The following is a 17,452-nucleotide window of genomic DNA, read 5'->3' on the forward strand; positions in this document are numbered from 1 at the left end:
GATAAGAAAAAGCTAAAGGAGTTCATCACCACCAAACCAGTATTATATGAAATGCTGAAAGGTATTCTTAAAGAAGAGGAAGAAGAAAAAAGTAAAGATAAAAATTATGAACAACAAATACATATCTATCAACAAGTGAACCTAAAAATCAAGTGAATTAAAAACCTGAGGAATAGAATAATCTGGTGAATATAATAGAATCAGGGGCATAGAAAGGGAGTGGAATGATAATTCTCAGGGGGAAAGGGATATGGGGGGTTCAGGAAGAGACTGGACAAAAATCATACACCTATGGATGAGGACAGTGGGGGGGAGGTAAGGGCAGAAGGTGGGGTGGGAACCGGGTGGAGGGGAGCTATGGAGGGAAAAAGGAGAAACAATTGTAATAATCTGAATAAAGATTTATTTTAAAAAAAATGACAATAGTTACTGGACTCACTATCAGATCTTGTGGTTTAATGTAAATGGTATAACACATTAATGTATATGCTATGAATTTTAAATGATATAGCAAAAATTTGTTTTTACATTGAAATAACTACATTTCCATATAATTGGCTTCCTTTGTAATCCTAACTATATCATTTTATGCATTTAAAAACATAATTCTGAGAAAATGTCTACAAACTTCACCAGAATACCCAAAGGGTCCATAGCACAAAGAAGGTGAAGAAATCTTGGTCAAAAGAAGTTGCAGAGCTCATCTATATATATAAAAGCGTAAGCAACCGAACGACTGAGCGACCAGATGAACGGTCGCTATGATGTGCATTGACCACCAGGGGGCAGACACTCAACGCAGGAGCTGCCCCATGGTGGTCAGTGCATTCCCACAGCCAACCTCCCACAGCCCATCAACCTCCCACGGTCCCTCTCCCCAGCCAGCCAACCTCCCATGGCCCCTCCCCTGGCCAACCTCCCATGGCCCAATCAGCCCCAATTGTCGGCCAGGCCAAGGGACTCCAACCATGCACGAATTTGTGCACCAGGCTTCTAGTGTGACAATAAAGTAGAAACACTTATACTCTTGTAATAGATCTATTACAATAAAAACTGTCTCTAAAATCTAGTTCAGTGACAATGTCTACATACAACAAAATTTTTGTGGTTATTTTAATATGACAACAATTACATGCATCAAAACAAAACAGCTTTTTGTTTTTTTCTGTTTTGTTTTCTGTTTTTTCAGATGTGATCACTGTATGTAGTACGAAAAAGTATAACCCAGATACATGCTTTTACTACACTATCTAAAATGTTATCTGTACCTGAGATGACAGTAGGTTACAATCAATGAACAGTCCTTTTCCAGTTTTATATCTTTGTATCAATCCAGCCATAATGGCTCCATATGCATACAGGCCAGTGGCAAGATCAGTCATGGCCACTCCTGGACGAACTGGATCTCCATCCTGATTAAAGCGTTGGGTTGAGAAAAACAGAGAAAATTGAGAATTAAAACCATCATATGATTTCTCAAGTATTCTAAGGTCAAATAGAAGAAAAAATGTATATGCAAATACACACTAAAGGAATACAACAAACTATTACAGATATCTGTTGGTGGTAAGAATATATTTATATATTTATATTTACTGTATATTTGCTGAATTTCTTGCCCTATTCCCCTATCAACCAAAGCCAAACCAAATAAAATAAAATTTTTAAACATGTCTTAAGTTCTTTTTAATATATTTTACTAAATTTTAATTCTAAAAATTGTTAGCAGAATGACTTTTTATTTTTTTATAGTCTCTTAGAAACCGCTTTAAATGTATTTATCTCTTTTAATACATTAACAAAAGTCTTTTGTAAGAACAATCCTTGGTGATTTTCCTGTAAAACTAAGGCATAAGAAAAGGAATATTTTACTCAAAACTTACGATATAAAATTACAGTGGGAGGAAAAAAGTATAAAATAAAATATTAAGAGTCTTCCCAATTACTCACTTTTCATATTCATTCGTTTCTCCACGGTCACTGTTAACAATGTTGTTTTCTTATATTCCTTCATTCTCCCATTTATCCATGTATTCAAAAACTCATTAAAAGTAAAGCCTGAACATTACTTAGAAAACTACTGAAATCTGAATAAAGTGTAGAGTTTAGTTAATAATATTGTACGAGTATTAATTTCTTAGTTTTGATCATTCATTGACTATGGTTTTGTAGTGTTAATATTACAAAATGGTGAAGGATATAAAGTATAAGGTAATGATGAGGGGTATGAATTAAGAGTATTGGAACTTTCTGTACTATTTTTGTAACTTTTCTGTAAGTATAAAACTTTTAAAAATAAAAATGTTGATAAGTAAAACCTGGATTATTTCTTTTAAAAATAAAATATAATAATTTTGAGATGGCAGAAATCTTGTAGTGTTTTTTATTTTTAAAAAATAATACCAGCTAGTCCAGCTGGAGAGGCTCAGTTGGTTGAATGTCATCCTGTGCAAAGACAGGTTGCCAGTTCGATTTCTGGTCAGAGCACATACTTGGGTTGAGGCTTGAATCCCCAGATGGGGCACGTTCAGAAGGCAACTGATCAATGTGTGTCTCTCTCTCCCTCCCTCTCTTTCTCTCTCTCTCTCTCCCTTCCTCTCTCTGAAGCATGTCCTCAGGTAAAGATAAAAAATAATGATAATAACGCAAGCTGGAAAATAAGAGGAGAAAAACAGGAGAGAAAATACTTGTAAAGTTTTTGTTTCCTTCATATCACAATATCCCAAATTATAAAATTAAGAATTTTAAAAAGATTATTTTCCAGACACAATTTAAGACTATTTAACATTTTCATTCATTTTCCCTTGTCTGTTTCCCTACTTTCAGAGTCTGCCCAATGAAATAGATTGTAGAAAAGGAAGGAAAGGAGGGAGGAAGAATGAAAAGTCACCTGTTTTCTAAGTTATTATTTATAATCTTGTTTTTGGTTTTTAAAAAATGTATGCAATAAACTGTAATAAATTCTGGCAGATAATTCAATTAAGAGGCATGAATCTGAAAAGTCACCAAGCATTTTTCTCCTTAGCTTTATTACTCAACCTAATTACTTATAAAACAACAAAAATGTTAAAACTTTCTTTTTTAAGTAGTTTCATTTTCAAAATAAATAATTATTCTTAAATGTATTTATGTCTATAAGTCATACATTTATTTCATACTGAGTCATTCATTATACTAATGTAACCTACAGAAAATATTGTTTTTACCTGGGGCACATTAATTTTTTTAATGATCTATTTTATAAAATATGAATTCTTTCACCATTTGCTAACTTTATTACTTTTGGAAAAGTCCTGGCCTTTCTTAGTTTTTTCTCAATTACCAAATGTGGGTAAGGATAAAACCTACCTCATTGGTAGATACTAGAATCAAATAACAAAAGGTGCATCAAAGCACTTTATGAATATAAAAGGCTGCAAAAATGGGACTTTTTAAAAGATTCTTGGTGTGATGCTAGGAGACCCATAAAATAATTTAGCAATAGTTCAGGGGGGGAGAGATAAGATGAGAACCTCAATCAAGGACAGAGAAAGGAGGATGGATGGATTCAAGAGGTACTTAGAAATTTGAATTCTTAGACTTTGATTATTGACTTGGTAGAGTAGGGATTAAAAATGAAATTAATTTGGGAAAACAATCAACAGAAAATTAAGTTCCCAGGGTAATATTTTGATTATGAAAACCACTGTAAGTATTATTTACAGCCCTAATTAGTAGGAAAAACATACTTAGAAGTACAAAGGACAACATGGGGAACAAAAAGTGGCACATTCATATCAAACGAGGATTTTAGTGCACCTGAACACAGTCACCAGACTGTGCCTTCACAGTTCATAGGCACAAACTCTGGAATTATTACAGTATATGAACCTTCTATTCTAAACACATGCTCTACTCAAATTACTCACTGAAGCTAAAATTATGCTTTTAACACAGTCACATAATTAGTTTTCATAAAGTATTCTTTTCCTTACATGAAGGAAATCCCACTTAATAGTTGAAACACTGAACTGAGAGCTATAGATCCTACTCCTAAGCAGCTTCACTTTCTTGCCTATAAATAGGCATTTGAATTAGACTTCATCAAGGTTTTTCATATAATTCAGGTGATGCCTCTACCATCAGTTCACAACTTTATAACTATCAATTAAAAATACATTTTTTCCTGCCTGGCCAGTGTGGCTCAGCGGTTGAGCGTCAACCTGTGAACCAGGAGGTCATGGGTCAGTTCCCAGTCAGGACACATGCCCAGGCTGCAGGCTCAATCCTGGGTGTGGGGAGTGCAGGAAGCAGCCAATTATGATCCTCTCTCATCATTGATGTTTCTATCTCTCTCCCGCTCCCTTCCTCTCTAAAATCAATAAAAATATTTTAAAATAAAAATAAAAATGTATTTTTCCCTATTTTACAGAAGAGAAAACTACAGTCAGACAACTTATCTAATGTTACACTGAATGACAAAATGGAAGTTCAAATTCTGGTTTTCCAATTCCCAAGACTGTTCAATGAAGACATTAAATAGGTCATCAATGAAGATAATAAAGATGATAGGAACTGGACTTAACAAAAAAACTGTGAGGGTTAAAGTTCCCGGATAACATAGCAGGGGAGAGACAAGCCCAGGATGACTGAAGCTGAGTCTGGGAAATAGAGGGTCTGTGCACAGATTTTAGAAGTGGAGTGAGTGTTGGCATATGGTTGTAAAACCATAGACTAGATGTGAGGATGGAGAGCAAGAAGCCTGTGACACTGTCCCTACCCTAGAATTTGCAGGTATAATAACCAAGAATGAGCATCCTCCAAATGAGAGGAATTTGAAGAAAGTAAATATTATCCATGCATAATCTGGATATTTCAAAACAATGTCCCAATGTACACTCCCTTTCTATATTGGTATTCATGTGTACTTAAATGCCCTTTTTTGTCCTTCTGATAGTGTTGCAATTAACCTAATCCTATATAATAAAAGCCCAGCAACCTAACAACGGAACAACCAGAACAACCGGTCGACCAGTCGCTGTGATGCGCACTGACCACCAGAGGGCAGACGCTCAATGCAGGAGCTGCCCCCTGGTGGTCAGTGTGCTACCACAGTGAGAGCGCCACTCAGCTGACTGGGATGAGCAGTTGCTTCCACTGCAAACCCCAGGCCAACGGGCAGGAACCCAAGCTGCGATCCTCGCCTCCTCTACCCAGGCTCCTCCTCCTCGCTCCCTGCTGCCTCCTCCGGATGCCTGCAGGTAGCGCAGCGCTGACCCCGGAGGCTGGGAAGCAGGTTCGTGGCCACCATAGGACTGAGGCCTACTCCGCTGTCTCTCAGTACTATATTGTCCCTGGGCCCGGCCCCGACCGGGTCCCCTGGAGAGGCGAGTGCTCCGGCTCCACAGAAGATGCCGGACCAGGGAGCAGCCGCTCAGAGGGCAGGTCCACAGCTGCTTGGCTGACTGGGATGAGCTGCACTCCCACAGCAGGCCAATCCCTGCAGGCCACACCCCCCACCAGTGCAAGAATCCCATGTACTGGGCCTCTAGTTAATAACAGGAAAGGAGCAAAGGGAAGACCAAATATTATAGGCATGTCATTTAGGCAGCTTCACCAGGAAGCTAAAGCTTTACACTCCCCAGGAACCAGTAGTGTATTCCCCACAGATTCCTGGGGGAAGGGAACGGACATATGCGGGGGAGGGGAGATAGACCCATGCCCAGGAAAGTTGGGGAGACTAGCAAAGATGCTTGCTGTCAGTCACACCTGTGAACACAGGTCACTGGCCAGAATGGGCGTGGCCACAGCAAATGTGCAAAGATTTGAGATATTTAATTCCCTAAACAAGGAGTTCGAAGTCTTGGTTCTTCTCAGCACACTTGGCTCCTGGCTCAGGCTTAGCTCCCTGCATTCACCCACATGACCCATCCCAGGTGCACCCACACATACAATGGACTAAGGGGCTGCAAACAGTCAAATGTCGAACTGGACCTGGCTGCAACATGGAACAGAAACTCTGGACAGACTTTGCTTTTAGCTCTACTGGATCCCCAGCTGCACTTCTTCCAAGTCTGGATTAAGGGAAATGGGACTTTGGAAACCCTGGGATGTAATTCCACACAAATAAAAATCCCTCATCTCCTGTGGGAGTCTCAGAAAATTACTTTCCTCAAGATATCGTAAGAATACCACCCCCAACACTCAGTGGGGAAAGGGATACCCCACTTCCACCAATAACAATACATTTAAATAAACTGAGTGCTGGGGTGGTGTCCTTACAGTATCTCGAGAAAACGTGTACTACAGGAGACACAGTAATCCTTCACCTACCTCAGTTGTTTTTGTGTTAATCCATTTTAATTTTTGAATATACAAATTAAAAAATCCCAGATCTTTTCACATATTCACAATTGAGTTCAGTGCTTTTAAATAAGACCACTCACAATCATGCCTTATACATAAGAGACCTTTAATAAGCTAGAGTAGCCCTAACCGGTTTGGCTCAGTGGATGGGGCGTCGGCCTGCGGACTGGTGGGTCCCAGGTTCGATTCCGGTCAAGGGCATGTGCTTTGGTTGCAGGCACATCCCCAGTGGGGGGTGTGCAGGAGGCAGCCGATTGGTGTCTCTCTCTCATCGATGTTTCTAACTCTCTGTCCCTCTCCCTTCCTCTCTGTGAAAAATCAATGAAATATATTTTAAAATAATAATAATAATAATAATAATAATAATAATAATAAGCTAGAGTAAAGAGAGAGAGATCCATGCTCTATTCTCTCAAGAAATAGAAAGAAAATCAGTGCACTTGAATATTTTAAGGAAAGGCCATACACATTTTTTCTAAGACTGGTGAAAATAAAACAGAGAAAAAGAATACAAAAGACCTTATACTTCAAGTCACTAAAATCCTAGTGCCTGCTTTAAAATTAATAGAAAGAAGTAGACTATAAAAAAGAAGACAAAGGCACTCTGCCTATTTATCCTAACACTACAGCAATACTTCCTGAAGAATTAACTGAAGAAAGTAATTCAGGGAAGAAACACCTACTGGAAACAGTTTTTTAAGACTATCAATCTATTTTGTTTTGGAAATTAATGTCTTTTAGTATTTTTATTTACTAGGCTTTCACACCCTTTTTTTTTAATTACTTTCTTATTATTTTCCCCAAGTGTGCATTTTCTAAGAGTGTGATCTAACCAAGCACATTTTGGCCACCTATATACCTTTTAGGAACTTCCCTATGTATCATCAATGAAGAAGGATTATTATGAAATCAAATAATTTTTTCACTGTCAGAATCTAATGCACATAACAATCAGACACAACTACACCTGAGGCATTATTAATAAGTTTTAAAATAAATAACAAGATATTATTCCAGAGGGAAAAAGAAACCCTCATCTATGAACACATGCCAAGTGAAGGCACTCTGTAGAAATGGACATCTGTGTACCAGTCTAGTCAGCCATTCTACTTAACAGAAATAATATTCCTAAATTGCATGAAGGTGCTTATGTTGAACTTGAAGGACATAATATATATGCAACATGTGTTTACACTCTATTGCTTCTTGCTAAAAAAGAGTGTTATTTCCTACTAGAGGCCCAATGCATGAAGATTCATGCAAGAATGGGCCTTCCTTCCCCTGGCTGCTGGCACCACCTTTGCTCTGGCCGGAGCCGCCTTTCCCCTCCAGCCCGGAGCCGCCTTTCCGCCTTCCCACGCTGCCCAGAAGCCCGGAGCGGCTGGGGTGGTGCAGAACACCTGCGTCCCACCCCGCCCCCAGCCACTCAGCGCCCATGTATGCAAACTGACCTGCCATCTTTGTTGGGTTAATTTGCATACTCACTCCTGATTGGCTGGTGGGTGTTATGAAGGTACGGTCAATTAGCATATTACTCTTTTATTAGGTAGATGAGGCCATATTAACAACTAGGGCATATAGATATTTTTAGTAAGTCATTCACTTTCCTTGTATTCTTTCTAAAATTAACTCAATTTTAATGGGTTAGTAAAGACTGAAAATCCTTTTGGAACACCTGGTGAAAAATTATGAATAATCTTAAGAAGAATTCCTACCTCAGGCCCTGTGATGTGCATCAGACCAGAGACAGCAGAGGCCACAGCATCATAACCAGCTCGCTGAGACAGTGGACCTGTCTGGCCATACCCTAACACAATGAGAACAGACATAGCACCATGTAAGGAGAGCAGTAGTACAATGGTGTGTTTAAAACCATTTGTATCCAGAAATTCTGCAGCATTCTGTTACTATTGCCATCAACATTGTCCCTTGAAGAAGGTAGTAAAAATTAATTATGGTAGTATACCCCAGAAGGTAGCAAACTAGTGGCTATACACCTGCACGAACGTTTTAGTCTAGTCTGAAGAGTGTTTTCAAATGTTTTTATTTAGTTTAGAATATTTAAAAATCAGAAGATAGCACAAAAATAAAAATTTCTGGCTTTTTTTGAAAAATCAGAAAATAAAAACTAGGCCCACATTCTCACATGGCAACAATAAGAGTTAAATAACAGCTCTTCCCATTTACACAGGGCATAAATTCTACAATTTGCCAGTCTCCACCACTCACTCCTTTATGCCTCAGCCTGTTTCACCCATTTAACTTACCTTCCAGACTCCAACAGGTATTTGCTATTATTGTTCTATACAAAACAATGTACAAAGTGAAGAAAAAAAACAATATCTCCCAGGTTCTGTTTGCGTATTATCCCAAGTATACAAAAAATGTATAAATGATTAAAAATCTGAGCATGAATAAAATGATAACATCTCCTAACAGTGATTTTTAGGTTACAAAGAGATAGAAAAGGTATCACTTTTTTTTTTTTTGCCATCAGAAACACAAAAAAATATTTTCTCCTGCTCTCCTCAGACCTTGTGCTTACTGTTGAATAATAGAGGTTATATTAGGATCTACGTGAATCTGTTTCCAAATTCCATGTGTCAATCAGAAAGTGGCCAGATGAAGAACCTTCCATAGCCATCAGCTCTTGGCTGAAATTCCTTGCAAACTCTACTTTAGAAAGATCAGGAAAGAAGTGTCTCGAGGTCATTGCTTGCTTCTCTAGCCACCTGGAACACTTTTATTCCTTATAGCCACATAACTCACTCCCTCGCATCCTCCAAGTCAGCACTCAAACGATTTCTTACCAGAAGGACCTTCCTTAGCGAACTTTAATGAAAGAACACTTTTACTTCTCACTCTTTATCACCCTTATCTGATTATATTTGTCTTCATAGCCCTTATCACCACAAGATATATAACATTTTTTATTGATTTATTTTGTCTCTTTCCTACTAAAATGTATATACTCCAAGGATTTTTTCTGTTCAACTCACTGTTGTATCCCCAGCATCTAGAATAGAGTCCAATAACACTTATTGAATTAATGAATGAATGGTGTAGTTGTGTCTGATTGTTAAATGATGCTGGTTATATAAAAAATATTATTTCCAAAACACAAGTAATCCATAAAAAGTAAATTAATTTTAAAAAAAGTGGTTTTTTTTTTCTATTTTGCTTTGTTTTGTTATTGACCAAAATGGCAACATAGAAGGCCATTTTCCTTCTCTCCCGGACACACTGAATGTACAGCTACACATGGAGCTTCACTCTGAGAGAAAGCCATAAACTAGTTGAATGATTCCTAAATATTGGACAAGAGAGAATACCCACATCGAAATCGGTAGGAAAGGCTGAGACATACTCTTGTCATAAGTCCCACTCTAGGCTCAGTGATATACAATTTGGATGGAACTCCAAACTCCCAGCTTCTCCCTGAGGAGCCAAGTGTTTCAACAGCACAGTAAGTGCCCCAATTTTTAAATTCCCACCTGAGGGGTGGGACCCCCAAACAAGTAGCTCTGATAGCCAGCAGAGTTCGGGCCCACAGACTTGTAGCAAACAAAGAAGTTGTTGATGCACAGGAACCCTAACCACAGCTACCCCTGCAGGCCTCAGAACAGATGGAACAAGCAAAAAACGTCCACCTCCCGGTCTCCTTCCCTGGGAAGAGTGTAACTGCATAATTTATAAGATGCTACCTGAGGGTCCAGACAGTAATTAGTACACTTCTAAAGGCTGACTGTGTTCCCACCTGGAACCAAAAAGAACCAGTGGGCACATCCCCCACTTTCTCCCTCCAGCTAACTCCAACAATAAAACCAACTCACCAGACTCTCTCTGGAAGGAACTTCTATACTTGTCTCATGCCCCAACTTTTGCAGCTATTTTCTGAGGGATGGGCCCCTGGATCACCTGGCTAGACTGCCAACCAGGCTTTCATGGGTTCCACAGGACTGTAGTAAACAAACAAGCAGGTTTTTTTAAAGGCTAAGGAGCACCCCCACAGCTATACACTCAGGCTCAAAGCAGAAGGGTTGCAAGCTTTCACCATTGTTGCCTGGAGCCCAGCTTCTAATCAGCCTGCATCTAGGTGCTGACAGCAATCATTCCCTTTGGGACGTTAATGGGTCTTCTCACACCCTCAACTACTGAGAGGCAACAAAGAGATTGTCTTGGGCAATTACACAGGCTTCAGAGGCAACCAGGAGCTCAGGCTGGGCCGATCCATAAGATTCATCTCCTACACAAGATCAGTCTGTAAAGACTGAAAGAGGTGGCTGTTTTATCTAATACGTGAAAACCAACAAAGAAAGTCAAGGAAAATGAAGAAACAAGGCAAAAACATATAATAGATACACAGAAGATAAAGAGACAGAAATCTAAGCATACTACTACAGAAAATCATCAAATCACAAAGAAAAATAATGGAGAAAAGAAATTATAAAACAACCAGAAAACAATTAAAATGATAATAGTAAGTTCATAATTACTATCAATAATTACTTTAAATATAAATGAAACAAATTCTCCCATCAAGACACTGAATATCTGAATGCATAAAACAAGACCCAACTACATGCTTCCTACAAGAGACTCACTTTCGCTTTAAGGACACAGATTGAAAGTGAAGTGATAAAAATATATATTCCATGCAAATGGCAACCAAAACAAAGCAGGGTAGCCATACTTTTCAGATAAAATATACTTTAAGACAAAGATGGTCATTATCTACACTAATAAAAGAGAAACATGCAAATTGACCATCACTCCACTACGCCCACCAGCTAATCAGAGCGAGTATGCAAATTAACCCAACAAAGATGGAGGTTAATTTGCATACATAAGCGCAGAGCGAAGACTGAAGACAGTGTACAAGGAAGAGGGAGGGAAAGCAGAAAGTGGGGCGGGGCGGTGGCAGTGGCAGGAGGTGGGAGGCGGGAGGGAAGCCCGCCTCGGCGGGCTTCGCTCCCTTCTCTGCTTCGCTCAGGCCGCAAGAAGCCCTATTCTTGCAGGAATCTTCCTGCAATGGGCCTCTAGTATAATAATAAAGGGGTCAATCTAATAAGAAGACATAACATTTGTAAATATTTAAGCACACAACACAGAAGCATATAAATATATAAAACAAATATTAACAGACATGAAGGGGAAAATACAGCAATACAATAATAGTAGGGCACTATAATATCCCACTTTCAATAATGGCTATATTATCCAAGACATAAAATCAATAAGAAAATATTGCTGTCAAACCTTAGAGGGAAGGCAGGAGAGGGTGGGCAGGTGGGAAGAGATGAACCAATGAACTTGTATGCATATAAGCATAACCAATGGACACAGACAATAGGGGGGGTGAAGGCCTGGGCTGGGGGGCACAGGCAGGCTGGGAGAGGTCAATGGGGGAAAAGTGGGACATATGTAATACTTTCAACAATAAAGAATTAATTTTTTAAAAAAGAAAATACTGGACTTAAACTACACATTTAATCAGATGTATCAATACTTTTTAAACTCTTCCAAAAAATAGACAAGGAACACTTCCAAACTCATTTTAGGAGGCCAGCATTATCCTGATACCAGAACCAAAAAAGGACACTACCAAGAAAGAAAATTATAGATCAATATTCTTGATAAACAAAGATGAAAAAAAAATCTTAAAAGGAATATTAGTAAACTGAATCCAGCAATACACTAAAGAGATCATACACCATGAACAAGTGGAATTTATTCCTAGGATGCGGGTTGATACAATGCCCTCAAATGAATTAACCTGATATACCACATAAATGATAAAGGATAAAAATCATACCCTGGCTGGTAGTGCTAAGTGGTTAGAGCATTGGCCCATGCACTGAAGGGTCTCAAGTTCAATTTCTGGTCAAGGGCACATACCTGGGCTGCAGGATCGATCCCCAGCCCCAGTTAGGGCATATATGAGAGGCAACCAATCAATGTTTCTCTCTCTATTTCTCTCTGTCTTTCTCTCCCTCCCTCCCTTCCACTCTCTAAAAAATTCAATGGAAAAAAATATACTTGGTGAAGATAAACAAAACAAAAAAAAATAATAATTATATGACCCTGCCAACAGATGCAGAAAAAGCATTTGACAAAACCCAGTGCCCGTTTTTTATAAAAACTCTTAGCAAAGTGGGACTAGAGGGAACATATCTCCACATAATAAAGTCCATATGTAACAAATCCACAGCTAACATCATACTTAATGGTGGAAAGCTAAAACCTTTTCCTCTAAGATGAGGAACAAGAAAACAGTGTCCACTTTCACCACTCTTTTTTTTAATTTCTTTATTGATTAAGGTATTACATATGTGTCCTTATTCCCCCATTACCCCCCACCACCCATTCATGCCCTCACCCCCCTGTTGTCTGTGTCCATTGACTAGGCTTACATGCATGCATGTAAGTCCTTTGGTTGATCTCTCCCCCAACTTTCACCACTCTTATTCAACGTAGTACTGTGCGCACATGACAGAGAAATAAGGCAGGATAAAATAAATGAAAGAAGTAAAATTATCTCTGTTTGCAGAAGAAATGATATTGTATACAGAAAACCCTAAAGACTACACCAAAAACTGTTAGAGTCAATAAACAAATTCAGTAGATTCAGAATACAAAATCAACATACAATATTGAGTTGCATTTCTATAAATTAACAATGAACTATCTGAAAAGAAATTAAGAAAGAATTCCCATTTACAACAGTATCAAAAACAATACTTAGAAATACATTAATCAAGGAGATAAAAGACTATACATTGAAAACTATATAACATTGATGACAGAAATTTAAACAGACACAAATAAATGAAAAGATATTGGAAGAATTAACATTGGAAGGATTAACACTGTTAAAATGTCCACACTACCCAAAGTAATCTACAGATTCAATGCAGTTTCTATCAAAATCCCAATGGTAAATTTTAGAGAAATAGAAAAATAATCCTAAAAATCATATGGAACCAAAAAATACTCAAAATTGCCAAAGCTATTGTAAACAAGGAGACATCACACTTCCTGATTTCAAAATACATTACAAAGCTACAGTAATCAAAATAGCATGTGGTACTGGCATAAAAACAGACATAGAGACATATGGAATAGAATAAATAGCCCAGAAATTAATTCACACATAATATGGTTACCAATTCTTGATAAGAGTGCCAAGAACAATGAAGAAAGAATAGCTTCTCAATAAATGATGCTGGGAAACCAGACATCCATAGGCAAAAGAATGAAATTGGATTCTTATCTTACATCATATGTAAAAATCAACTCAAAATGGATTAAAGACATAAATGTAATATCTGAAACTGTAAGGGCTTCCAGAACCCCTTCTGCTCTCCAGCACAAGGCCCTAGAGATGGGGGCCAAGTATCCACCAGACTGGACTCCAGACAGCACCCACCTCATCTGTGCCTTTGCCAATATCCTCAAGTATAGACAGGTCCTAAGCCTCAGTGGTTGCCTTGTGGGTAAAATGTGGGTGCTGGACTGTCACTGCATGTATTGGGGGCTGCCCTCCCAGAGGTACCTCATTGCAGGGCCAGACTCCAGCAGCAGGATGAGGGGGGCCCTCACAACAGCAGCAGCGAGGACGAAGCCCCCAAGCCTTTTAGAAAGCATCCCCAGACCAAAACCAAGCCCCCCTCCGGCAACAGGATCCAGCTCACCCTAGACGCCCCCTAACCTCAGAAGAGAACAAGCCAGCCTCACCAGGGTCCCAGGAAGATACCCACACTGAGGGGGAGTGGTCAGAGGGGCAGGACAATAGAGTGGAAGATCCTGGGAACACTGGGGATGAGGGAAGAAGGGTGGCTGAGCAGAAGGGTGAGAATGGCCAGGACCCACAAGCAGGATCCACAGAGGAGAACACAGACAATAAGGGTCCACTGGGCGTCTCCCAACCCGCCAATTCCAGAATTCCCAGACTTCTTCTGGGACAAACACTTCTTCCTGTGTGAGGAGTTCCCTGGGGGAAAGGGGAGGCAGCTCAGCCGTGATGTTACAGCCTTCAATAGGGAGCCCAAGGACTACATGAGCCACTGGGTCCAGTTTGTGATCAGGGCAAAGGAGTGGGACCTAGCTTTGAGGAGGCCGTGATGGAGAACCCCTCCCTGGTGTCCATCCACCAGCGATGGATCTACAGCTGTAATGAGAAGCAGAAGTCACTTCCTCACCAGCTCTCCAGGGTGGTGCCTCAGGCCTGAAGGATGTTTTGTGCATTCAGGCACACACACAGAAGTTTAATAAAGCTGACTTGGTTTGGGGGAAAACCATATACACTTTTGTCAATTATTCCTCAACTAGAGGCCCAGTGCACGAAATTCGTGCACAGGGGGAGGGGGGTGACCCTCAGCCCAGCCTGCACCCTCTCCAATCTGGGACCCCTCGAGCGATGTCCTACTGCCCGTTTAAGCCCGATCCCGGTGGGCAGTCGGACATCCCTCTCACAATCCAGGACTGCTGGCTCCAAGTCAGCTTTATTAAACTTCTGTGTGTGTGCCTGAATGCACAAAACATCCTTCAGGCCTGAGGCACCACCCTGGAGAGCTGGTGAGGAAGTGACTTCTGCTTCTCATTACAGCTGTAGATCCATCGCTGGTGGATGGACACCAGGGAGGGGTTCTCCATCACGGCCTCCTCAAAGCTAGGTCCCACTCATGTGCCCTGCTCGCCTGCCTGCCTTCCTGATTGCCCCTAACCACTTCTGCCTGCCAGCCTGATCACCCCCTAACCACTCCCCTGCCAGGCTGATTGATGCCTAACTTTTTGCCCCTAACTGCCCTCCCCTTCAGGCCTGGTCACCCCTAACTGACCTCCCCTGCAGGCCTGGTCACCCCTAACTGACCTCCCCTGCAGGCCTGGTCACCCCTAACTGACCTCCCCTGCAGGCCTGGTCCCCCCAACTGCCCTCCCCTGCAGGCCTGGTCACCCCTAACTGCCCTCCCCTGCAGGCCTGGTCCCCCCCAACTGCTTTCCCCTGCAGGTCTGGGTCCCTCCCAACTGCCTTTCCCTGCAGGCCTGGTCACCCCCAACTGCCCTCCTCTGCTGGCTTGGTCACCCCTAACTGCCCTCCCCTGCAGGCTTGATCACCCCCAACTGCCCTCCCTTGCAGGCCTGGTCCCTCTCAACTGTCCTCCCCTGCTGGCCATCTTGTGGTGGCCATCTTGTGTCCACATGGGGGCAGGATCTTTGACCACATGGGGGCAGCCATCTTGTGTGTTGGAGTGATGGTTAATCTGCATATTACTCTTTTATTAGATAGGATAGAGGTCTGGTGCACGGGTGGGGGCCAGCTGGTTTGCCCTGAAGGGTGTCCCGGATCAGGGTGGGGGTTCCCTTGGGACGTGGGGTGGCCTGGGCGAGGGGCCTGTGGTGGTTTGCAGGCCGGCCACGGCCCCTGGCAACCCAAGCGGAGGCCCTGGTATCTGGGGTTTATTTACCTTCTACAATTGAAACTTTGTAGCCTGGAGCGGAGCCAAGCCTTCTGCTTGCTCTGTGGCGGCAGCCATTTTTTGGGGGATTTATGTATCTTCTATAATTGAAATTTTGTAGCCTTAAGCAGAGGTCTGGGCCGGCCAGGGTGTGCAGAAAGCTTCGCTTCCTCCATCGCCACGGGCAACCCTAGCCTCCTGCTCTTTCCAGGTCCGTGGCTGCCGCCATTTCTGTTTGGGTTTATGTATCTTCTATCATTGAAACTTTGTAGCCTTGAGTGGAGGCCTAGGCTGGCAAGGGCAGGCGGAAAGCTTCGCTTCCTCCATAGCCGGGGAAACCCAAGCCTCCCTCCTGCTCTCTGTGGCCGTAGCCATTTTGGTTGTGTTTATTTGCATATTCACTCCTGATTGGCTAGTGGGCATGGCTGGTGGGCATGGCTTGTGGTGTAGCAGAGTGATGGTTAATTTGCATATTACTCTTTTGTTAGATAGGATAAAGTCTAGGGGGGAAAAGAAGCAAAATGTATGTAAAACAAAGTACCCAGATAAAATTATCACTTAGTATTAAGAAATTAAAACAGTTCAAAATTAAATTATACTTAGCATTTATGACAGAAAAGGTATCACAACATGTCTCTCCTTTATGTTTTATTACAGAAAATTTCACAGAAATAAAGGTAGAGAGAATCCTATAATAAATTTGTTAGCCAACATCAATAATTATTTATTCATAGCCAATATTCTATCCACTATACTTATATTTATTATACTTATTTCAATTAAAACTATTTTATGAAGAAAAATGTAAAACCATTTTTGTTAATCCTCACCAAGAGGATATGTTCATTGATTTTTAGAGACAGAGAGAGAGAAAGAGAGAGAAACATCCTCCCACCGCCCCCAATGGGGAAAAACCACAAAATTATAGGCTCTGCCATGTTTGTCTCGCAGTTCCAAAAATTCTGAACTATTACTTTTTCAATCTTTAGAAAAGCAAAATGGGATATAAAGGGAATAAAGTACAAATCAACAATGTCCATGCAGAAATGAATGCCAAGCTTTAGGAGTGAATTTAGATTCCAGGACAGCTAGTTCACAGCTGTAAAGGGCACCCTAGACCACGCTTCCAGTCTTGAAGCCCTGGTATCCCCAGCATAAAACAGGCCTCCAGGAGCAGAGAGAAACTCCACCAGAAGGCAGGAACACTGTGGGTGTGCTCTTTAACACCTGGTATCCCAACAGTAAGGCAAGAGACGGAATTAAGGGTCAGTCTGCTCCAGGCAGGGAAAATCAAGTGTTCAGGCTTCTGGCCAAGACCCCAATCCATCAAATGAGACCAACAGAAGCCCTCACCATCACAATTCTCAATGGAGTCTTCCAAACTAAGGCCTGCAGGAAAACACACGCAGAAAACCAAGAGCTTGCTAAGTAAACGTGCACTGTAGTGCTTGCCTTACAATGCAAGTTCTAACTTCCAAGTATGTCTATTAAAGAGAAAAATAAAGTTACTCTTGTGAAGGCAGGGAGTATGGCATGATGAAAAAGAGGATGAGTTTTAGGAATGAAAACATTTGGATTCAAGTTATAGCTCTGCGAACGACTATATTTTCGACAATTCCTTTAACCTCCCTGAGCCTCTGTGTCCACAA

The 17,452-nt window shown here is 41.0% G+C and overlaps 1 protein-coding gene across 2 annotated transcripts in view; it reads right to left on the minus strand.

The window, feature by feature from the left end:
• SUGCT (succinyl-CoA:glutarate-CoA transferase) overlaps positions 1-17,452 on the minus strand; it is a 583,247-nt gene that overhangs the window by 523,789 nt on the left and 42,006 nt on the right. For both annotated transcript variants that reach the window (XM_080665575.1, XM_080665574.1), the window contains exons 7-8: positions 8,061-8,152; positions 1,269-1,412 (exon numbers count right to left, since the gene is read on the minus strand). In XM_080665575.1, coding sequence (XP_080521701.1) covers positions 1,269-1,412; positions 8,061-8,152 — 236 coding nt within the window. The remainder of the gene's footprint in view (positions 1-1,268; positions 1,413-8,060; positions 8,153-17,452) is intronic.

The sequence above is a fragment of the Plecotus auritus genome (genome assembly GCF_963455305.1).
Source record: "Plecotus auritus genome assembly, chromosome: 4".
In the NCBI taxonomy this organism is placed as follows: Eukaryota; Metazoa; Chordata; class Mammalia; order Chiroptera; family Vespertilionidae; genus Plecotus; species Plecotus auritus.